The sequence below is a fragment of the Rattus norvegicus genome, chromosome X (assembly GCF_021556685.1).
Source record: "Rattus norvegicus strain SHRSP/BbbUtx chromosome X, alternate assembly SHRSP_T2T, whole genome shotgun sequence".
NCBI lineage: Eukaryota > Metazoa > Chordata > Mammalia > Rodentia > Muridae > Rattus > Rattus norvegicus.
This window is the reverse complement of record NC_141554.1, coordinates 107,889,713-107,913,847: the sequence shown is the minus strand read 5'-3', so window position 1 is coordinate 107,913,847 and position 24,135 is coordinate 107,889,713. Positions and strand designations below refer to the sequence as shown.

Genomic DNA, 24,135 nt, shown 5'->3' with positions numbered 1-24,135 from the left:
TCCTGGTCATTACTTTTCCATGTGATAAGCCTGAGGTGCTTTTGAAATGCTGTGAAGGACAATCACACTAGACAGCCATGTAGAAATTCAAAAGCTTTGAGTTCTAGGTTATAGGTGTGGAATTGAGTATCCTCATTTCCAAGATTCTGTGACTACTACAGAAAGGAATAAGATCAGTCAAGGACAATTTGGAGACTGAAAACCGGGTACCCGCCATATTGATATACATTCTTCTGGTCAATGAAAGCACAGCCATATATTGATTTCTGGCCTTGTGACAAATTTCTTTTTAAAATAAAATGTGAGTCCCTTACAAACTAAGACTTTTGATAGACTTTCTCCTCAGAGAATCCATACTCTTTAAGTCAATGGATATGTACACAGACAAATTTTGGGCACATAAGTTTTGAAGATCCAGAAATTATCTTTTAAACTCTCATAGTTTTATTTAATCAGTAGGAATAGAGAATACAGGAGTCAATTGAGAGGTATAGCAAAAATATTTTCAACAGAGTAAGTTTAAGTTGACTGAATAATAAGACACAGGTTGCTATAAGAGTAACATTTTAAAAATAACTATTGGGAATGATAGAAATTCATATATTAGAAAAATACTGGCCTGTAGTTTCAAAATAAAAACTGATGTAGCTACAAAAACTCCAATAAGGTGAATGTTAAGACAAGAAACAAAATATTAGAGTTTAAGATATATATTTTATAATGTCAACATGGCCAACCTAACAGCAGAGGTAATAGTTCAGTGGGTAAAGTACCTGAAGCTTGGGATTTGATCCCTACCTAGTACTAAAAAAATCAATTTAAGAAGAAAATATTAAAGTATTTTATGATTATTATTAACATTGTACATTAGCCCATTTCCCACTACTATTACAAAATTCTTGATCCTGGGTACCTTAGAACAAAAACAGGTTTATTTAGTGCCATTTTGAAAAAGTTCAAGATTAGATACTGTCACCAATCTTGCTTCTGATAATGGACTCACGGCAGATGGCATGATAATAACACACACTCACGATATACATAGGTAAGAGATGTATGGAAAATAGGAAGCAACACAAGGTTGGTGAACTATTTGTCACTTTAGCAAAAACTCACTATTTAGTGAAATAACTGGAGTTCCATAAGAAGTATGAGAACCACTAGGTGTTCTCTGAATTCAAGGCCACACTGGTCACACAGAGAGTTCCAGTCTAGCCAAGGCTCCATAGTGAGACCTTGTCTCCAAAAACCTAACCATAGAAGTATAAGAACCACATTAAACAAAACCCTTTGAGGGGTAAGTAAATTTCCCTGACACTACATTCCCTGTCTATATTCATTCATTTATTTACTGTATATGTCACAGGCAGAAAGAGAGAGAGAGAGAGAGAGAGAGAGAGAGAGAGAGAGAGAGAGGCAGAGAGACAGAGAGACAGACAGAGAGACAGAGAGGGAGGGGAAGGGAGGGAGAGAGGGAGGGGGAGAGGAATCAGAAGAGAAAGAAAGTGCCTTACAAGAACATGCCATAGCATGTATGTAGAGGTCAGAAGATGCCATGCAGAGCAGAATTATTTTGTTCTCTAGTTTCACCATGTGGATTAATGAAATAGACCTTAGTTCCTCAGGTCATTGGGACATCAGGCTTGGCAGGCAGCATTTTACTGGCTGAGCTATCTCACTGGCCCATAAAAAACGTATTTACTGGGTTGATTTGCATAATAGAGTGGAAGAGGGGTTGGAAATGGACTAGTTGTTTACCCCGGGAGGCTGTGCTACGTGTCTCAGCTGTCCTAATCTGCACCAAAGGCCTGGAGGATGCCTTGGAGATACTGGTCTTCAGGTCTCGTTGGAAGCAGGAAGGCACCTGGTTCTGTTATCAGCAAAGGGATCGGCAGCTGCAGCAAGAGGGTAAATGAAATCACCATTGAGAGCAAAGGCCAAGCCAGCAAAGAAGGAAAACTTTCCTTCTCCCACATACTTTTATCTAAGCCTCTAACAGATGCTGCTCTCCTCATCTAGGATGGCTCTTCTCACCATAATTAACTAGCAATACGGTGCCCCATAAAATGCACCACAGACTGCTTGATCCAGATAGCTCTTCATTAAGAGTCTCTTCCTAAGTGATTCTAGGTTGTGTGGGGTTAACAGTTAAAACTAACTATCAGGACAGGAAGCAAGTTCCAAGGAGTTTTCAAATTAAATAATAGACTTCTTCCTGGATATGGCCACATACACTAGTACTCTCAGAATTTTAGAATCAGATTCAGGATGGCCACAATTTGAGTTCATCCTGGTCTAAATAATGATTTTCAGGCTAGCCCAACTGCACTCTACTTCAAAAAGCCAAAACCAACAATAAAACAATATACTTACCGATAAGCTGTGGCCAAAAAGAATGATATTCAAATGTTTTGATATATTTAAAGGGGTAATTATGAGAACAGAACACATGAAAACCTGTGCGGATGTAGCTGTGTCTGTGCTTAGTGGGCGAATTCTGTATGCTCAAAAACATTAAGGGAAACTCTGACAAATTGCATTATCTAAGTTATTTTTTCAAATACTGAAAGAAGCATTCTGGTTTTAGCTTCATGTTTGAATTTAAAATTTTTTTTCTATCATTAGGATAAATATTATGTTAGAACACTAGCTGAGGACATACTGATAAAAAAAAGATGTGAAATGGAAATTTCTGGTTCCTTTGGAAACTCAGTTGGATCACATGATGTTTTTCTGGAAACTGTCTTGTGAGAGGCTGTTTTGCTGAAGCAGACACCTGAGAGAGCATATAATGTTTTGCTGGAGTGGATGCTTGAGAGGGCACAAGATGTTTAGAAAGAACATAAATATAACCCCACAGACAGTAAAAGGATGCACTTGTATTGCTACATCGTGCAACACTTTGCTGATGTTCTCTGGCCTTCACTTTGTAGAGAGAAATGTACCAAAGAACCTCTTGTGCTATTCCAACTGATTCTTGCGGCTTTGGCTGACACTAGCAAAGTGTCAGTGGAGCCTTATGGTTTCTGCTGCTACTGATTTGTGTTTGGTGTTTGCTATTGGACTGGACTGCTGATATCCTGACAAGGAAGAGTGGAATCGCCCTCCAAAGAATTATTTCTAAACAGGTCTACAACCCTCTTTTCCTATTAACCTTCTTTCCCCCCTACCTCTGGTTGGTGGGCTAGAAGGGAGGTTGAAGTATTCAAGAACCCTAAATAAAGTAGGTTTTGAGAAAAGCCTAAACCTACACAGACACTGCACTGATATCAACCTTCTAGAAATATTTTGTAGAACCCAGGTAGCCAACGGCCTGTGGAGCAACATGCCTAAGTTTTAGTGTGACAACTGTGATAGTATCTTACCCAGGATTCTCCCTCTGTGAGGAAGACGCACTGCAGTGGTCAGAAACACAAAGAGAATGTGAAAGACTGTTACCAGAAATGGATGGAAGAGCGGGCCCAGAGCCTGACTGACAAAACACTGGCTGCGTTTCAACAGGAAAGATCCCTCCAGCTCCCTTCTCTGCTCCTTTGCCTGCAGGGGCCACGATCCCACCTCCCCCAGTCTCCCGGCTCCTCCTCGGCCTGGCATGATGCCTGCACCCCACATGGAAGGCCCTCCTGTGATGCCAATGATGGGCCCTCCTCCTCCTGGGATGATGCCTGTGGGATCAGCTCCTGGGATGAGACCACCCATGGGAGGCCACATGCCCATGATGCCGGGCCTCCAATGATGAGACCTCCTGCCCGCCCTGTAACAGTGCCCACATGGCCTGACATGACCCAGCCAGACAGATAAAAGCAGAAGCTCTCTTTATCCTTTTGTATTTGCTGTTGTTTCACCAGGAGATCTTAGTGCTGAGCCTGAGTGTTTCCTAGATGCATGACAAGGAACGTCCCTTTCTAACAGACAGAAATGCTTCTGGAGGGAAAAGTGATGCCAAAATAAATAAATAAATAAGTGTGGCTTTCACTTATACTGTGAAATGTGAAAACAAAATCATTAGCTCTTTTAGTTGAAAAAAAAGAAAAAATGTTTTGTAAATTGTATTAAACAAATAGGCAAATCAGCAATCCCCCATACTTACACAGACATACACACATCTGTACATCTTGGAGATGATGGAGAATCTGACTGCGAAAGTTGCCACGTCATGTTACTCAATCGCTCAGTTTTCACAGAAAGGCGTACAAGTTGACAAGAAAGTGCATCTCACTGAAAGGAAGAAAATAAAACAAGAGGAATGATTTTTATTTGTTTACATTAAAAATATATGACATGTTTATTTATGCATGTGTGCGCACACATGCGTATCGCTCAGCAAGTGTAGAGGTCCGAGAACAACTTGTGGTAGTCAGTTCTCGAACGCCTTCCAAGAGGCAGAAGTCAGGCCAGTCCTGATCAGCAACAAACACTGTGTCCTCCAAGAGAGCCAGCTCTCTGGCCCAGTAAATGCTTTAAAATAACTATTTTAAATGTCTTCAAAATGTTCCATGTAGTCATTGAGCAAAAGAAAAATGGAAAGAAAATATGAACAAGACAATAAGAAGAAATTGTTAAAAAGAAAGAAAGAAACCAAAGATTTTGTAGCTGCAAATTGAAATGAGGAATTAATTCTCAAAACCACGGAGACTAGAGTGCATCATAGAATGTTTAAAGTTCTGAAAGAAACAAATAATACCAACCAACAGGTCAATACTTTGTAGCTGTCTTCAAAAATGAGGAATAAAGTACGTCATTCCTAGACAAACAAAAGCTGAAGGAGATTTGTCTTCCTGAGAAACCTGTTCTACCAGAAATGTGAAAGGGTATTCTTCAGGTTCAAATGAAATGGCACCAGACCACAACTTTGAGTTACATGAGGAAAGGAATATGTCAAATGAAATTAACTGGGTACACATAAAAGCCAATGTTGTATGTTTGGCTTGTAACTCCACTTTTTATTGCTTGCTTGATTTAGAAAACAGTTAGATGTCCAAATGTGTGTATTAGAAAAATGTGTGGCATACATAAAATGGAATTTTTCTCAGCTATAGAGAAAAAAATGAAATTATGAACTTTTCAGGAAAATGGATGAATTGAAGCATATAGTTTTAAGAAATGCTACAAAGTTAGCTTCTAATTTTCACAACTGATAATGTGGGATTGGATGTGTTTAGAGGCCAGGAAACTGCAAAATGACCCTTGAGAGAAAAAAGGGAGGACAGGTAATAAAACAAATTTCACCATCCCCCAGACTTTAAAAAAATTAAAATCATACAGAAGACAAAAAAGGTCACTATACTTTGATTAAAATGTTCAATTTACAAATAAGTTAAAGTGATATAACCAAACAAAAGAGAAAAAATGATATAAACTTTATGAGAGAATAATTGTGTAATCTTCAATACTCCATTTTCAGACTGATGGTAAATAAGAAGAGCAGAGAATAACACTGCCTATAATTGTATATAAAAGAGATATACAGCAACTATCACAAAACAACAATAGAACATATATTGTTCGTAAGTGCTCATGGAAAACCCCCTAAACCTATAATTTGATAATTATGTGTCAATACATTTTAAAATGATTAATGCCATAAAAAGTATTTTTCTAACCACAACCAAATGATTAATACCTACACTATATAAACAACTTCTGCTACTCAGTAAAAGGGCAATAAATCTGTCACAATTAAAAGGGCATGACTCGGATCTACAAAAAAGATATAATGTAAATAGCTGTTTAGTATCATTTATTGCTACCAATAGTACAAGAAGATCTCATACCCATTAGTATAATTATGCTTTAAATGGAAAATAAGTACTGGTAAGGATGTGGAGACCTGGAATCTTTATACATTACTAATGGGAAGTTAAAATGGTGAAGTTGATGTAGAAAACAACCTTGTACAGGGATTCCTAACCTTCCTAAGGCTGTGACCTCATGTTGCGGTGACCCCCAACCATAAAATTATTTCATTGCTGCTTCATAATTACAATTTTGCTATGAACTGTAATGCAAATATCTGATATGCAGGAGGATATCTGATCTGTGACCCCCAACAGGGTCATGATTCACACATTGAGAGCCACTGTTCTAGGCATTGTAGTTATTAACAATATAAACAGGATTATCATTTGCACTAGTTACGTATCCTTGTGAATATGGCTGGAGCTAGAGGAAGCTGATCACACTGTGTTTGCAATCAGGAAGCAAAGAGTTCTGTGCTCAGGTAGCTTCCTAATTTTATACAGTTCAGGATCTAAGCGCAGAATATGGCACTGTCCCTTTTCATAGTAGATTTTCTCACCTCAATATACCTAATCAAGACAGTTCCTCATATGCATGTCTACAGGCTAACCCAATCTACACAATCCTTTACAGGTTGTGTATGCCTGGAGGTTTGTCTCCTTCCTAATTCTAGGTCCTGGTCAAGTTGACAATACTAAAGATCATAACCTAACCCTTTGTCAACCTGACACCCAAGCCTATCAGTTCGAAACTGTACATTTCTGCCTATTATTCCTGTAGTCTTATTTTCCAATGCAAAAATTATCCCATTCAACTTCAAAAGTCCCTATAATCCTTAACAATTCCAACGTTGTTTGAAAGTCTGAAGTCTCTTTTGAGACTCAGGGAAATCTCTTAAGAGTGGACTCCTATAACTTTAAAAAAATGCACAAGGAGGCAGAAGCCCAGCTTGTGGAGCTGGGCCATGGTAGCGCTGTGCATCAGCCCATGGCTGTCTACTCCTACTGCCCAGGCCCAGGTGCTGGCCCTGGCCCTGCTGCTGTAGCTGCATTGCCAGACCACAGCTTCCTGTGGAACATCTTCCAGCGGGCTGATAAACACAAGAGTGGAGTGATTTCACACAATGAGCTTCAGAAAGCATTATCCAATGGTACGTGGACTCCATTTAATCCAGTGACTGTGAGATCAGTCATTTCTGTTTGACCTAGAAAACAAGGCTGGTGTGAACTTCAAGGAATTCACAGGTGTGTGGAAGCATTTCACAGACTGGCAGAATGTCTTCCAGACCTGTGACAGGGACAACTCGGGGATGATTGACAAAAACAAGTTCAAACAAGAACTCTCAGGCTACCGGCTCTCTGATCAGTTCCATGACACCCTCATCCGAAAATCTGACAGGCCAAGGAAGAGGGCAGATCACATTTGATGACTTCATCCAGGGTTGCGTTTTCTTGCAGAAGTTGATAGACATATTCAGACGCTATGACAGGGATCAGGACAACTGGATTCAAGTATCTTATGAGCAGTATCTCTCCATGGCATTGTATAACCAGGCCTTGTGAACGGCAAGCACGGGGTGCAAAAAACTAAAGATGCCAAATCCCTTACCTGTGATAGAAGAGGGCACAGCTGGAGAGAGATGCTGTCTTTCTGTAGGCTGTATAGTTAATACTTAGGAACCTGTGATAGAACAGGGCCCAGCTGCAGTTGAGATACTGTCCTTCCCATTGTCTGTATAGTTAATACTTGGGGACCAGGCTATACATATGTGAATAAGCTGGTCAGTGATTGTGAAGGGGCAATCTAGCTATGCTGTTAGAACACAAACCTTGGACTTGTTGACTAATTATGCCATGAGGTGAGAGACCTACTAATGGTTCATGATTCTGCTCTCAAATTATCATGTTCTTTTCTAGATGCCTCTAATTCTGTAGTTGCAATGCTTGTATTAGCCAATAGAATTTTAAAATAATATGGAACTGGCACAGAAGGCATTTTGTGTGCCATACTTTAAAAAAAGAAAAAAGAAAAAAGCTTATTTATTGGACTATGTAGCACAGGCATTAAAGTGCTGATTCAGAAAAATGCACAATTCTGACACACAATGACAACAAATGTAATCATTAATCCCCAAAACGAAGAATGGAATCACCCAACACGGGATGATTAGAGCCAACCAAATAAAATATGTAGCAAGGCAAGTACCAAATCCTTCAACTCCATTAGACAACATTAGGACTCATGATGTGTCTCCAGAGAGCTTGAGTAGCCTTACCCCTCCAGTTCTGCTGCTTGGAGCAATATCTACTCTCTCTCGGGCAAGCTCCACTTTATATCTGCTACTTTCCTCAGTGAATACCTTACTGCCCGAACATCTGTAACATCCTGGGATCCCCATTAGTTCAGTAATGCAGTAATGCTTCAGGGCCACCTTACTTCAGCACTACTACACATTGCTTGGTGTCAGTGGGTCTCTGAAATTGTGATGGAAGTCTTGTATGATCTACCACTGGGCATCCTCTATGCCTGCAGAGTCAGTGCCACACAGATGCCTAGGCGTTTCTAGAGTTTTAGTAGCAGCAAATTAAATCTTCTGCTTTTGTCAATGCAACCTCTCAGATTTGGTATCACCACTCCTGAGTGGTTCTTTGTGTTGGGCGGGTGTCAAACAAAGCTTGGCAGCATCTCGAGAATTTTTTTTAGAAAGTACTACACACTGCAGACACTGTGGAGAGAGTTTTAAAATATAAGAAGGAAGACATTTCAAACAACAAGCAGGCCACTTGGCTCAGAAGTTCAAAGAGGTTTTCTCTATGCCCACTTAAGCTCCCTAGTGAGTTTCTCAAATTCTTTGTATTCCCGTGGTTGGGGAAAAAAATCCTCATGAGGAAGTAGACTACTGTTTCCCAAGATGTGGCTTGCCTTTCAGACGTTAAGCCCTGGATCCCGAATCATTGTTCGAAGTAGGTGCTTTACTTTTTGGACCTGTGGGTTAAAACAAAATGCCTGAAACAAGAGGAGGAGGTAAGAGTTCCATAAAAAAGGCTCATATCATGAAGAAAGAAGTGTAAACCAAACACAAATGCTACTTCAAGCCCTTTGGATGTTGTCTGAATGACAGCAGACCATGACATAGAAAAAAAAATATTTAGGAGAAGTAGAATCAACAGATAATCCTGGAGCTGGGAGAAGACTGATTTACAAATATACTGCAGATATATTTTTATGAGGAAGATACTTCCAGGAACCCTTACAAAGTGTAATTGTACCTCAGGGGAGCTTCAAAGAGATTATTATCTCTTTGAATGTGGCTTCACTGACTCTCTCGGTGTATTTCAAAGGATAACAATTGAATGTGAGCTCTTTCTGTTCAGCAGGAGGTCAGATTGTAATGTGGGCACACAGCACCATGTGGCTAAGATATCAGGCCAAACTTTGTGTTTATATGATACCAGAGAAATGAAAAGTGTTTTATCTAAAATAAACATGATAACCCAGTACAAACATGGGTGCCACAAAGCATGCTGCCTGGGATAGTTTTCAGATTCAGGGTGACTCAGCTGTGGTGGCTCAGAAAGATCGATGCCAGGCAAACTACATTTCATGGATGAAGATCTCTACTCTCAGGACCAGGAAAAATAGATTCTTTGACTAGAAAGATACTAGAGAAAAGAAAAGGCAGCAGAGAATCAGGTTAAGGACCAGGACATCACCTGTTACATTCAGGACTCCCTTGCTGTTTGGGAAGATTATATTGCTGTCCTAAAAGTGAACCTGACAATAAATTTGAGAGCTACATTTAACGAAATCTGAAGGATTAATTTGTGGCTACTAAACATTCCAAAAAACCTAGATATAGAGGGCTAGAAGTCAATTCATGAAATTCTACCCATGCGTCCTGTGCCTATTAATTATCTAAAAAGAGAGCAGGGAGGTCTGGTGGTCACATGGATGACTCTTAGAGTCCCTTTCCACACCTTTTTATGTCCCTGGCGGGATGCCCAGTCTTTGAATTGTGATCCAAATGTAGTGTGGCATGCTTTGCTAAGCATTTCTCTAGTATTCACAGAGAAGGAAGGAGCCACGGACCCCTGGGATATGTGTTGTGTGTTGAGAGAACACATGTCAGTCCTCACTGACAATACAGTTTCCTAAAACTTGTTTTGTATGTTGGGGTTCTGTATTGTTTCAGTTTGGGGGGCTGTGTTTAGCATTAAATATATTTATCGCAAAGTAAAAGTGGTTATTACCTCATTGTTAACAGTGTCCCCTTGCATACCAGAAAACTCTCAAAATAGCCAGACTCCAGTGTGAAAGTCATCGGTGTAGGGTGTTGGCAGATGCTCCTCATGTCAGTCAACACATCATATACATAGAACAAAATTATTGTTCCTTGAATTCTTTAGCTATGAGGAGCGTTAAAATAATCTAGTTTTATATTTAATAGGCAAAACCATGTTCAATTGTTCTTGGATTTGGGAAAGTTAAATGTGTCTATTATTGCCCTAAGAAAAGATTTTGTATTTTGTAGCATTTTAAATTTCCAGCTGCTAACTTAAAATAACAAGTTGTTACATTCACGTATTTTCATTAATTAATAAATACAATAAAGATTTGGAGTGTTGGAAAAAGAGAAACCAGAAGAAAAGCACACAGAGACACAACTTCATTTCTACTAGGCTGACTACACTAAGGACATTCAAGCAATCAAACACATTGTTCTAGAGAGATGGCTCAGTGGTTAAACATATTTACCATAGTTTGGATCCTCAGAGCCCACGTAAAGCCTGGTAGGTGTGACGACACCCTGTAATCCTAGCACTTGGGATTCAGACACAGAATCCTGAAGGCAGGCTGGCTAGACAGAGTACCAGCAATTAGTGAGTACAGTTTGCCCCGAGCCCCTACCTCAGCAAATCAAGTGAGAGATAAGAGCAAGGAAGACATCCAACAACTTCAGGCCTGCACAAGCATGCACACATTATCAGTGATGGAGAGAAACAAGAATATGCACTGTTAATGGCATATTTGAAAAGCAGATTAGAAATTCCTGTAATAATTAAACCAAATTAACCTATGAGTCATCAATTCTACTTCTTAATATGTATCTAGGAAAAAATATGTCCCAGGACAGTGCGGAACTGGCAGTGTTCCAGCAGTGCCACCTGTTTTAAATATCACTAGAAAGCAGAGGTTTAAGAAGTCCCTGAGAGAATAGAGAGGCAAAGATTAAAACAGAGACTGAAGGAACACCCATTCAGAGCCTGCCCCACATGTGGCCCATACATATACAGCCACCCAATTAGACAAGATGGATGAAGCAAAGAAGTGCAGGCCGACAGGAGCCGGATGTAGATCTCTCCTGAGAGACACAGTCAGAATACAGCAAATACAGAGGCGAATGCCAGCAGCAAACCACTGAACTGAGAATAGGACCCCCGTTGAAGGAATCAGAGAAAGAACTGGAAGAGCTTGAAGGGGCTCGAGACCCCATATGTACAACAATGCCAAGCAACCAGAGCTTCCAGGGACTAAGCCACTACCTAAATACTATACATGGACTGACCCTGGACTCTGACCCCATAGGTAGCAATGAATATCCTAGTAAGAGCACCAGTGGAAGGAGAAGCCCTGGTTCCTGCTAAGACTGAACCCCCAGTGAACTAGACTGTTGGGGGGAGGGCGGCAATGGGGGGAGGGTTGGGAGGGGAACACCCATAAGGAAGGGGAGGGGGGAGGGGGATGTTTGCCCAGAAACCGGGAAAGGGAATAACACTCGAAATGTATATAAGAAATACTCAAGTTAATAAAAAAAAAAAGTCCCTGAGAGCTCAACTCATTGCAAACTCAGTGAAGTTTTGAAACAAGGCCCCTGGTGCATCAGTAGCTCGGGAGCTATCAGAGAGCAAAAGCCAAGGCAGGATGTGCTGTAAACAAAGGTGGAATTCAAAAACTAAGGGCTGACATGGAACACCCCACCTCTGCCTTCTGGCAGTGTTCTTGGGCATATATTGAAACACTCCATGTTTTCCCTTAAATGGATGGCTCTGGGGCTGGGGATTTAGCTCAGTGGTAGAGCGCTTACCTAGGAAGCGCAAGGCCCTGGGTTCGGTCCCCAGCTCCGAAAAAAAGAACCAAAAAAAAAAAAATGGATGGCTCTATACAAGCTGGGTTTCTGTATGCACATGCGCAAATGAGGTCTCACCCACATAGCCACAGAGCTACTGTCCCACAGCAGTTCTGTACAAAATCTCTGTGAAGTGAATATTTTCCCCATGAAATGATCAAGTCTTAAACATTTGTATTTTATAATGGTCAGTTTATTCCTCTGCCTAAGAAATCCAAAGGCAATTTGCAATTGGCTTTTCCTATACTTCTGTTATTAAAAGTTTGCTGCTTCACTGCTTTCCAAGAGCAACTGATAAACCTCTTTCATTTATGTCTAACTGTTTTCCCTTTTGTGGTACAAAATTAATAACACAAATACAGATATTCATTGTGTGGAAAGTAAGATAGAGAATCCAGATCACATAGATTAACCTCTTTGGCATGGTGTCATGCATAAGGAAACACATAAGACGTACACATAATGCTTTTTAGCGTGCAGTTTTTGGTTTAAAATAAACTACGAGATGATTGTCCTTTCAAATAAACAAAAAATAAATCGTATTAAATCGGTGGGATGGAACTGAAAGGTGAGAGATATGGACAGCATGAGGTTTATACATGGCTGAAAGCAAAACTGAAGTATCAACATGAAATGATAGCAAATATTTATGAAAATGAGTGAAAGCAGAAAGCAGTGGGAATATTAATAACAGAGAATAATTTCTGAGGCTACAGCATTAAAAGGGACGGTCCCGAGAGTGGGTACGGTTAGAATGCAGAGCCCTAAATTTTTTTCTCAGACTTCTTATTTCTTCCAGACACCTTTCCATCTCTTCTTCCTCTCCTGTCATTTCTTCACCTTTAAAATGCCTATAGTCTATGTCTTCTTTAAATTCTTCCAGAGACTGGAGCAGCCTCTGTCTGAAATTCCCTTCCAGTCGCTGACCTTCAAAGGCTCCATAGGGATGTTCCTCCTCCCTCTTTGGCTCACTGCACTTGGGCTTCCCTTCTTTTTCGTTGCAGGACCTTTGCATGATTTCGTTGTTTCCTGATTAACTTCAGGGAGAAAATGCAGAGAAAGATTATCTTCCTACTTTTGAGTCCCTTTCTCTTGGAATCCATTTCCCCATACCTGACAGACCCACAGTTCCAGCCTTCAGAAACTAAAATATCTCAGCTTCCTCAGCTTACTGTCAAATCTCCTTGTCTTCTTCCCCACTCCTCAATCCCAACCCACATTTTTGCCAGGAAATAAGTGAAGCTGCAAATTTTACCCAGCATTATCCCTTCCCAACTGCCACCCTCAGAACCCAGTCTAAGAAACTCTCACACACCAACCTGTGTAAATAAACGCAGGGTAGTTTCTCACTTGTTTTCCTGTCAGGGGTTATCTGTGAACACAGATTCCTGGACTTACAAACAGAAACAAGGGATCAGGGAAGAGAATATTGAGACCAAACATATGTTATCATTATCCAGAATCCGGGATTCTCCCCACTATCATAGTTGTAAGTACTCTACTGCCTGGTTCTTTTCCTATAGCTATCCATTAGTTTAGAATTGTGTGCCTGTTCACCCGTCCTCACTCTTAGCCTTGGCCCTCGTAAGACTCAGCATCTTCCATCCCCCATTTTGACCCCACTATTGCAGGTTGGCATTGAATGAGGTGAACCATTTTTAAATTATCTCAATTTTTCTTGTCTCTGTCCCACGATTTCAGCCTTTCTCCATGCATTAATTCACATTTCAGAGCTACCATGTTCTCCAGTGCATTGGGGAAAGACAAAGAAAGCAAAATTTTCCAGGACAAGAGAAGCCTTATCACTAAATTGCTAGATGTTTCTCAACCTTTTCCCCATGTTTCCTGCTTTTTTTTTTTTTTTTTTTGCCCAATATGCAATCATTGGACCAGCAAGCTGGTTGAGCGCATAAAGGTACTGCTACTTAGTCTGAAAACCTTAGTTCAGTCTCTGGGATCCACATGGTAGGAGAGAACCAACTCCTACATATTTGCTCTGACCTCCATAGATATGTAGTGAAATGTGCACTCACAAACATGCATGCAAATAGATAAATGTAATTCAAAATTAAAACATATGCAATTATCTATCTCCCAATTAGCGATATGGGGAAACAAGTCTAGATGGATTCTCTTCTCGTTCAGCCACTATCAATCCAAGGGCTCCTGGTGGTTGCTGTATACCAATCTGCTGGGATTTAAGGAATTTACCTTCTCTTCTTCTTGGCCACGAGTATTCAGGGCAGTAAAGAGCTCGTACCCAGAGGAGAAAGAAACCTGGATATATAACAACTTGGGCTCACGTCAGCTTCTAATCACGTGAGGATTATGTCATCTTCCAACTCTGGTCCCTACTTTCCCCTCCCATCAGCACTACTGCAGAAGTAGACCTGTCTACTAACCTCCCACCCCCACCACACCAGGCCCTGTCACTCATTTTTGCCTTTGCTAATTTCAGAGGTCAAAAGTGGCCCCTTCTCCTTATGGATGGAATGTGCCTTTCTCTGATTACCAGGGAGGGGCTGCATCTTCCCATGGTTATATTAACTATCATTCCTTTTTTAGGGGTTGTGTTGAAAGAAAGAATTACTCGTCCTCATCTTGGTTGCAAGAGCAGGAAAGAAGCAATCTTGCCTCTACTCACCCTTCCCTCCAGCATAAATATCATTTTCCTTACAGCCTAATTTCTGAAACCAAATTGGAAGATATAAAATAAACTAGGTAATGAGGTCATAATTGGGTTTACGTATTTTTACTTTTTCTGGGTAGCTTCCTATTTTTCAATTTTCCGTAAAAACAAGTCTCATAATTCAAAATATGGTAAAGATATGCATATTTGGAAAAAAGATTAAAAATAGGAAGATAAGAAGACCCAAGCACCTGTTCCAGCTAATGAAGTCAGAATATAAATATAGACCTTTCAGGCGGACACATTTTTAGAAGCTCAAAATGTACAGAGCAGTTGGGGCATGCCCTCTCACGGAGACTGCAAAGCAGGTGAAGTCCTTCTGTCCCATGGATAACTAGGACTATAATCCTACAGTACTTCGTGCTTAGATATACAGATCTCAGAACGCAGTTGCAATAACTACTAGTTTGATTTCACATTTTCACAGCCTGTGCCAGGCCGTAGTCTTTTATTCCCTTGAAGGTTGGGCTCTGAATGTATTACTTTTAAAAATCTTAACCCTTGGTGGGAATATTTTTGGTTTGTTTCTCTCAAACATTTCTGGCCCACTTATGTTTTCCTAGACTTCATTCAGCCAGTCACAAAAACCACCACTCATCATACCAAACATTTCTTGCTAAGGATTTTATTCCTTACATAAATGGATTTGTTTACATGAAAATAAGCAAGGGGTGACTACCCGAAAAGTTCTTCAGTCTTGTTTAAGAACTCCATAGTTCATTATAAATGTAATCACTACTAGTAAGCTTAGGGGAAATGATTCCAGAAAAAAAAAAGTTAAGTAGGCAGACGAGATCTTTTAAAAAGTAGAGCTTTGCTGCACACATTTTTGCGGAATGACTAGCTTTAAAAGAGAAACCAGCTAGTGACCAGCCAGAGAAGAATTGAGGCTCTTAGTCCAACAACTAATTAGAAACTACTAGCACATTTGTAATTTAGTTAGTGGATTTTCTTGTAATTGAATGCTTATATGACACTGACATTATCAACATTTTCATTCCAGTCTTGTAAGAGACGTTAAGGTGAAACCATTCAACCTAAGCTGTCTAGCTCAAAGGCCCTCAGAAACTGACATAAGAAAAGGGTGTTGCTTTTCATCACTATGTATAAATGTAACATATAATTTGTAATCCAGAAATAGATAACATATTATTTACTTGGCTTATTACTCTGACAAAATATGGGACAAAGCAACTTAATGGGAAGGGTTTTTATCTTTTTTTCTTTTTTTTAGACAGGGTCTCTCTATATTTCTATGTAGTTCTCACTACATAAACCATGCTGGCCTTGAACACACAGAGAGCCTCCTGCCTTTGCCTCCCAAGTGCTAGGATGAAAGGAATGTGCCATCATGCCCAGCCAAGAGGGAGTTCTTTCAGCTGGTAGTTCAAGGGTACACTCTGTCATACAAACAGAAGCTTTGGGCAGCTGAATGCCTTGCATTTACAATGACCAGACAAGGCGAGACAAATACTATCAATCAGTTAGCTGTCTCCTTATACAGTGCAGATCCCAACCACATGGACTTGTCTTTCCACCTTAATCAACCTAATCGAGATAAGCTCTCAAAAGTTTGTTGTCTGGGTGACTCTAGACCACGTCAAACTGAAAATGTTGACGTTCACATATAGCTAAACATGCATAGTGAATCAATAAACAAGTACAAACTGCTGATAGACGGCCATTCGGATAAAGTTAGACACAAAAGAGTAGATGCAATATAATCCCGTGTCCATGGTGTTCTTCATCCGAAAACTCTGCCTACAGGGACAGGCGTTGGAATGCTGGCCTCCCGGAATGAAGGGCATTTGGATTGCTGATTGCAAAGAAGTGTGATCTTCTGGGGTAATACTGAAACCCAGTACAATAGATGAGTTTTATGAGGGCGTATGTTTGTTTTTATCACTTCTTTACTTTTAGAACTGTTATTTACAGAGAAGAAAGTATACACATATGAAAATGACATTTCAAATGAGTAATAACAACCACATGCCTTCACGATATCATTCTCATTATGTGAAAAATTATATTATCCCAAGAAAGTCATGCTCCTTTGCAGTCACAATCACATATGAGTAGATTTATGGCTGTAAAAAGCTCTGGAAGTACTTTAGACAGTGATAGGCTAGATAGAATCTTCTTGATCACCTTAGATCTGTTGTGTTTTTATCTTTGATGGGTATTATCTATGGAATGAGGGAAAATAGGAATGAAAATATTAAATGAACATATACATATATATATACCTGTGTGCCTATATTTGTATATATATAATTTTAATACATGTCAACAAGTATATACATATGTGCACACACATATAGATATACTTTTGAAATCAAGACACACATAGACATTTAGCTAGAAGGCATTAAACTGTGCCTATAACAATATATTTTGCCCTTGCCTAGATGATGCTATTTGGTGTTTATAAGTCTACAGGGACCACATTCAACTTTTAATTCTCTGTCAATACTGACATTCATCTTTAAATGAGATCTTGTGCTATTAGCATTAATTAACCCAGTCTGTCTGGTTCCTTCTTATAGTCACCCTGCCTGGGCCTTGTCTAATTCCCATGCCTTCCATAATCACTATGCCTTGTACTCACTCACTTTCACAGCTGCATCTGGCACTTTCCCAGTTTGTGTCCTTATCTTACATGTGAACTGTTAGGGCTGATCATTCTCTAGTGTGCTTTCTTCTATTTTCTCTCTTTCACCTCCAGAGATATCTATGTAAGATGTGCGAGGTCACTTATCTGGTCAGTGCTATGCATAAGAGTCCACTCAGGATTTAAAGTGAGGTCTGTCCCAATCCGCCACAACATTTTTTTCTAAGTTCTTCATACAACTGGCATCCTTTTATGCATAAGTTAACAGTTACTCTTTGACTTCTCCTGATGCCCAGTCCTACATTCTTAGAGGCAAGTTCTACATAACTGAGAATGTATTCTTTCTGGGTGGTGGTTTAGAGAAAGGTTAAAAGGAGGAGTGGGCTGTTTGGATCAGTAGGTAATAGGAGAAGGCAATGGTTAGGCTGGCTCCAGATAGAAAATGCTTTAGGAAATATGTGAACCAGCATCAAAAAGGGTAGGTAGGACCTAAATTTAGGAAGAGATGTATGGAAGAGACCTGTCAAAGGAACCTAAGCCATAGGACCTTATAACACAGGCAGAGGTCCCTTCGCTCCATCTTTAGGGTTGTTTATTGGTTTTTGACTGAAAGTGCTTTTGTGTAAGTACTTTATAACACAAACCCAAGGACCCTCCTCTGCATTCCCCCAAGGACTTTGATTTGCTGGAGACAGAATCATATGTAGTCAAGTCTGGCCTCAAACTTCCTGTGTAGCTAAGACTGACTTTAAAATCCTGACTCTCCTGCCTGTGTGCAGGCATACACTTCCAAACTGAGCAGTCATCTTGAAGTTTTCCCCCCATTTATTTCCAGGTCACTGTGTCAAAGTACATCAACATTCCTGTATAGAAGTATATTGACATAGTCATCCACCACTGAAGTCATACACTCTGTATTGGTTTGTATATGCTTGGCCCAGGGAGTGACACTATTAGGTGTGGCCCTGTTGGAGCAGGTGTGGCCTTGTTAGAATAGGCATGTCACTGTGTGAATAGAACCCTCACCTTAGGTACCTGGGAGCCAGTATTCTGCTACTAGCCTTCAGATGAAGATGTAGAACTCTCAGCTCTGTCTGTACCATGCCTGCCTGGATGCTGCCATGCTCCAGCCTGGATGATATAGACAATCTCTGAACCTGTAAACCAGCCCCAACTAAATGTTGTTTTTATAAGAATTGCCTTCATCACAGTGTCTGTTCGCAGCAGTAAAACCCTAAGACGCACACATTATGAGACATTCACACTAAAGAAATAATCAAAATTATAATGGGGACGTAGTTCAATAAGTCAAATGCTTACGTAGCATGCACAATGGCCTGGGGTTATTCCTTAGCAGTACATAAAACCTGGCACATACTTGTAATCTCAGTACTCAGGAGTTAGAGGAAGGAGGATCAGAAGATTAAAACGTTCATGATCTGGGCTAGAGAGATGGCCCAGCAGTTAAGAGCACTGACTGCTTTTCCAGAGCTTCTGAGTTCAAACCAATCCCAGACACATGGTGTCTCCCAACCATCTGTAATGAGATCTGATGCCCTCTTCTGGTGTGTCTGAGAGACAGCTACAGTGTACATATATAAAATAAATAAATCTTTTTTAAAAATGAATGATCATTCTTAGCTATGTAGAAAGATCAAAGCCTATCTGAGATGCATAATAACTTGTCTCAAAAAAATCAAAATTATGTAAGTTAAACTATGACATAACTATTCATTAAATATTGGGTGATCAGATTTACTTTATCCACACTGATATTCACCTGGTCAATATTAAACACAGATGGAAAAAACTTTGTATTTTTATATATTATTGGTATACAGATGTATTCTAGATCATGAACTTTGCCAGAGTTCAGGGATCACTCATTTTAACCACAGCAGCTAACTGTCCCTGGTGATAATTTGCCTCTTATTTTTTTTACCCAATAGTAGTAATCCATTTAAATTCTCCTATATGGTATATTTTCTGTTGCTTTATAGAAAATTATATTAAAGGTACTACTTTATATAAACCAATTACTTTGTGTATATTCTAGTCTGATTTTCTTGCATTTGTATTACTAAAATGTGGGGTTTTTATTTTCCTAAAGAAAAGGTCTCATGTACCCATGATAACCTCAAACTCACTATGTAGTCCAAGACATTCTTAAACACTTGCTACTCTTGCTTCTATCTCCTGAGTGCTGGGGTTCTAAATATGTGCAGCTACACTCAGCTTTATATGGTGTTGGAGATTGAGCCCAGGTCTTTGTACACACCAGGCACGCAGTCTACCAACAGAGCTGTGTTTCCAGAAACTCATATTGGAGTCCACAAATCTTTCCAGACATTTAGATATTTTTTTTCTGTAAATAGGATGTAAAACTTGAAGTAAATATATCAAATACTTTGAACTTTTATAAGAATTTAGAAAATTGCTATTATATGATCCTATAAAAAAGAAGGTATAAAATTATCTCTCTCTCACAGCTTGACTTTTTTTTAAAAAAGAAACCAGATTGAGGATGAGTGAGGGGGCTCGATGGGCAAAAAGGAACTTGCTGCTAAGTCTGATGACCTCAATTTGATACCCTGGTCCCACAAGGTGGGTCGAGGTAACTGACTCCCAAAAGTTGTTCTCTGACTTACACACACACACACACACACACACACACACACGCATGTGCACACACACACACACACACACACACGAATAAAGCAAAACAACTGGAATGAGTACACTGCTGTAACGTATACACCTGACCATTTTTGTCTGACTGGAAAGCTGTGGCCTTTCTGACTGTGAAGGTGCATAACATAACTTATTCAGCAGAGGAAAAGCCTCTATCTTAATAGTTATTTATCTCTTGATAAGATATTTAATTTAAATATTAAATTATACAATTTATTACTATCTTGGGTGGAGGATGTCAGTCAATGGTAAGATGCTTGTCTACCATGTAGAAAACCCAGGGTTCATCCCCAAGACTCCAAAAACAAAATGTGTACATTTTATTGTATGTCTTTAGTGACCATCATATAGCTTACTTTGAAACATTTCACCTTTAGGCAGAAGGTGGTGGCATAAATCTTTATTCCTAGCACTCAGGAGACATAGGCAGGCAGATCTGTGTTCAAGGCCAGTCTGGTCTATTGAGTGAGTTCTAGGACAGTCGTAGCTATACAGAGAAACCCTGTCTTAAAAAAAAAAAACTCTGGGCTGGAGAGATGGCTCAGTGGTTAAGAGCGCTGACTGCTCTTCCAGAGGTCCTGAGTTCAAATCCCAGCAACCACATGGTGGCTCACAACCATCTGTAATGAGACCTAATGCCCTCTTCTGGTGTGTCTGAAGACAGCTACAGTGTACACAGTATATATAAATATAAGAAATAAATCTTTAAAAACAATTTTAAAAAAACTCATGTTTAAAGTTCATAAAGTATATAAGATACTTCTGCCTTTCAATTTCCAATTTCTCATGACTAGAATACTAAATAAAAGTGTATTTTGTATATTAATTATGTACCTGACCTTCCTGCATGGACTTCCCAATTCTCTGGGGGATTGCCTTCCCCTGTCCTCTACTCCTGTAGTCCTCTCAGCCACCAAAGCCGATCCTGAAAATAAATGTACTGTACATAACCTAAGATTATTTAAATACACGCTCATTGACTTGCAAATACATATGAACCCATTGAAGCAGACATTTCTGAAAGAGATTTGTTCGTTTCTTTTCATTCTGAAAATCAGACAAGGTTTTATAGTGCAGTAAATTCTGGCTCGCCTCATGAAAATACCTTGCATGTCTAGGGCCCCTCACAAGGGGAGCCATCAGCTGCCCTGTCCTTTTCCAAGGTCCAAAAACAGCAGCTGCTGCCTGTAGAGTCTATATTTATATAATGACTTAGCAGGAGAGACAGATGGTTGGCGGTTTTCCCCCCAAATTTAATCCTGTTTTTCAAATAAGACTACTTTTTTTTTTTAATGAGACAAGATCTCCCCAGCCTAGGCCAGTGTTACACTAGAAATCCTCCTGCCTCAGTTCTCCCACTGCTGGGTTTTTACAAATGAGAAACACCATCTCTTTTCTTTTTAAAAATTTTAACCCAAATATAATTACATCACTTTCCCCTTCCCAAGCCCCTCCTCTCCAACTCCTTCCATGTTCGTCCCAACTCTCGAAGCAAAAGCCTCTTCTTACCCCTTACTATCATTGCATATAAAAGATATATGTTTTTCATGATCACCAAAGAACACTACAGGAGTCCATTAAGAAATATTAGAAATCAGACAGGCCATGTGGCGAATGCCTTTAATCCGAGCACTCAGAGGCAGAGGCGGGCGGATCTCTGAATTCCAGTCCAGCCTGGACTACAGAGTGAGTTCCAGAACAGTCAGGGCTGCACAGAGAAATTCTGTCTCAGAGGGAGGGAGGGAAGGAGGAACTGAGAAGAGAGGAGAGGGAAGGAGGAACAGAGGAAGGCAGCTTTTTTAAATCTGCATAAGCCCATTTTTTGACTAACTTTTCCCACATATTTTAGGGAAGGAAAAATGAAAAGATGAGGGGCTAGCAGAAGGAAAGAGGCACAACATGGGAGCAGAGACAGAGGGGTAAATCAATCCCCCAGAGAACTGAGATGACCAGCAGCCCACAGAGCACACCTTGCCCTTCTTTTTGTCAGGCCATGAAGTGGCCAAGGCTCAGAGAGACAGGGCCCAGGCTGGAGACCTTAAAGGGACCCAGAGGTGAAGAAGGGACCTGAACTTTGCACAGTAAGACTCTGGGGGCGGGAAGAGGGGCTGGGGCTGGGACTGGGGCTGGGGCCCGGTCCGGGGGCGGAGCTTTGGCTTCTGACGCAAATCGCACGTGACTAGCCCACGCAGGCTCACACCCCTCTCTGGGTCTCCGACCTGCCCTCGCTCACTCTCTTCTGCCCGCCATCCCTAACGGAGGCACCTGTTCCTGGTGGCGCAGCTCCTGGTGGCGCAGAGCACGCGGGCCCGGGCAGCGCGGAAAGCAGGAGGAGGAGGAAGAGCAGAGCAGGTGAGGGGGACAGCGGCCGGGACCCGCGGAGCCCGTCGTCGGTGTCCCGCAGCCGCCACCCCGGACGTCGCAGCTCAGGCCGAGGCTGCAGGTGGCCGTCCCCGTGTGCGCAGCGGCGCGGCCGGACGGGGACCCGGACGGGGGCGGCGGTCCGGGGCGGAGACCCTCGGGGACTAGGAGCATGCGCCCCGCGACAGCTTCTCATAGACCCCGGCATCCCTGCATCCGGGGGACCCAGGGGTGGTCGGCAGGGCAGGGCGGGGGCGGCCGAGGCGGCGGCGGGAAGAACCTGGGCGGTGGCGCTCAGGATAGCGCCACAGGTCCTCCCTCCCTCCCTCCCACTCACCCATCCTTCGGGGTTGATCGCAGGTCTGAGGACCAGAAGCTTCGCGGCACACCTGGTGGTGAGCATCGCTAGGAAGAGGAGAAGGCAAGGATAGGCCCAGGTAGGTGCTGGGGCAGGGCTGGGGACTGAGAGGGGGAAAGGGAAGGAGCGCAAAGCTGGATATGTCAGAGCCCTACTTGCCTGCCTTTACCGGATTCTTCTCTCCCATCCTATTCTTCCATTTTGATGACGCAGATGCATCAGATGTATCTGCAGGAAACACGGTGGGTTTTGGGGAGAGGTGGGCCGGATCTGAGCCCTCTAGGGAGCTATAGACCTTTTAGGTGGGGAAATGAATTTTGAAAAGTGCAAAGCAAGGACTCTTGTCCTCGTTGCTGATCAATCCAGGAAGAAATCTTTTCCTTTTTCTTGCTTCTTAGGAGAAATGGAGTCCAAAGATCAAGGAGCAAAAAATCTCAACATGGAAAATGACCATCAGAAAAAGGAGGAAAAGGAAGAAAAGCCGCAAGATACCATCAAAAGGGAGCCGGTTGTGGCCCCCACTTTTGAGGCTGGCAAAAATTGTGCGCCTAGAGGAGGTCGCAGGCGGTTCCGCGTTAGGCAGCCCATTTCCCACTATAGATGGGACCTGATGCACAGGGTTGGAGAGGCCCAGGGCAGGATGAGAGATGAGAATGTGCAAAGGTTTGGGGAGGATATGAGACACCTCATGGGCAAGTTGAGGGAAAGGCAGCTGAGCCATAGTCTGCGGGCGGTGAGCACTGACCCCCCTCACCATGACCACAATGATGAGTTTTGCCTTATGCCCTGAGTCCTGAGGTTGTCTCTGAAGATGCTATGGGGACCCCTGCTTTGTGATGTACAAGTTTTGAGGTTACTCCTTTTATGTAGATCTCTTCCTGTTACCAACTTCTAAGTGAAACTTGTGTTTTTTACTCGGCCTGTAATTCTTTTATCAGATGCATGGGAAGGTCCATATGACATATTGTGAACCTAATAAAGCAGATTGAAAAGGCATTCTCTGTGCTCAATCTTTTCTTTATATAAGAATATCAACAGCCGCATGAGGGGAGCAAGTGTTGCTGATCACGGGAAGAACTGAAAGATGTTTCCTTTGTGTTTGTTTTCGAAATTGAATACATATTATATAATGGCTTAAGGGATGGCTTAGTGCGCTGGAGAGATGGCTCAGCGGTTAAGAGCTCTGACTGCTCTTCCAGAGGTCCTGAGTTCAATTCCCAGCAACCACGTGGTGGCTCGCAATCATCTGCAATGAGATCTGGTGTGTTTGAAGATAGCTACAGTGTACTCATATACGTAAAATAAATAGCTTTTTAAAAAAGAGAGATGGCTTAGGTCTACCAGAAGATGTAGCTGTAATTCCCAGCACCCACAGTGTGGCTCACAACCATCTATAACTCTAGTCGGGGCAGTCTAGTAACTTCTGGGCACCAGGCACACACGTGGTGCGCAGACATACATGCAGCCAAACCACTTGAGCATGAAACCTTTTTTTGTCTTTCTTTAAATGATTTTACTTACATTCCAGTCATTGCCCCCCATCTTAGTTCCCCCACACA

The 24,135-nt window shown here is 41.4% G+C and overlaps 2 protein-coding genes, 1 long non-coding RNA gene and 2 pseudogenes across 7 annotated transcripts in view; 3 read left to right on the top strand and 2 right to left on the bottom strand.

The window, feature by feature from the left end:
- Positions 1-694: 694 nt before the first annotated feature.
- The window catches only part of LOC134484140 (uncharacterized), a 69,053-nt gene continuing 45,612 nt past the window's right edge, over positions 695-24,135 (bottom strand). Inside the window, exons 1-3 of one of the 2 annotated variants that reach the window (XR_015646662.1) lie at positions 22,736-23,172; positions 4,091-4,218; positions 695-1,895 (exon numbers count right to left, since the gene is read on the bottom strand). This is a non-coding gene — a long non-coding RNA (uncharacterized LOC134484140). Of the gene's footprint in view, positions 1,896-4,090; positions 4,219-22,735; positions 23,173-24,135 lie in introns of those variants that run through there. The other variant, XR_015646663.1, reaches the window with a different exon arrangement.
- Positions 3,326-3,801, top strand: Snrpc-ps9 (small nuclear ribonucleoprotein polypeptide C, pseudogene 9; annotated as a pseudogene).
- Pdcd6-ps1 (programmed cell death 6, pseudogene 1) lies at positions 6,727-7,301 on the top strand (annotated as a pseudogene).
- Positions 12,036-14,127, bottom strand: Tceal7 (transcription elongation factor A like 7). 4 transcript variants are annotated; one of them, NM_001109401.1, is made up of 3 exons: positions 14,078-14,127; positions 13,186-13,254; positions 12,036-12,895 (listed from the first exon to the last, which is right to left on the bottom strand). In NM_001109401.1, exon 3 carries the CDS (start codon positions 12,879-12,881, stop codon positions 12,585-12,587), a length of 297 nt encoding a protein of 98 aa, NP_001102871.1. In that variant the 5' UTR covers positions 12,882-12,895; positions 13,186-13,254; positions 14,078-14,127; the 3' UTR covers positions 12,036-12,584. The 4 variants fall into 4 exon arrangements, with proteins under 4 accessions (NP_001102871.1, XP_087456821.1, XP_087456822.1 ...); XM_087600695.1 differs by having other exon boundaries at positions 12,038-12,903; positions 14,078-14,124; XM_087600696.1 differs by having other exon boundaries at positions 12,038-12,903; positions 13,186-13,238; positions 14,078-14,124.
- Positions 22,088-23,572, top strand: Bex1 (brain expressed X-linked 1). The gene is made up of 3 exons (NM_001037365.3): positions 22,088-22,209; positions 22,579-22,655; positions 22,975-23,572. Exon 3 carries the CDS (start codon positions 22,980-22,982, stop codon positions 23,364-23,366), a length of 387 nt encoding a protein of 128 aa, NP_001032442.1. The 5' UTR covers positions 22,088-22,209; positions 22,579-22,655; positions 22,975-22,979; the 3' UTR covers positions 23,367-23,572.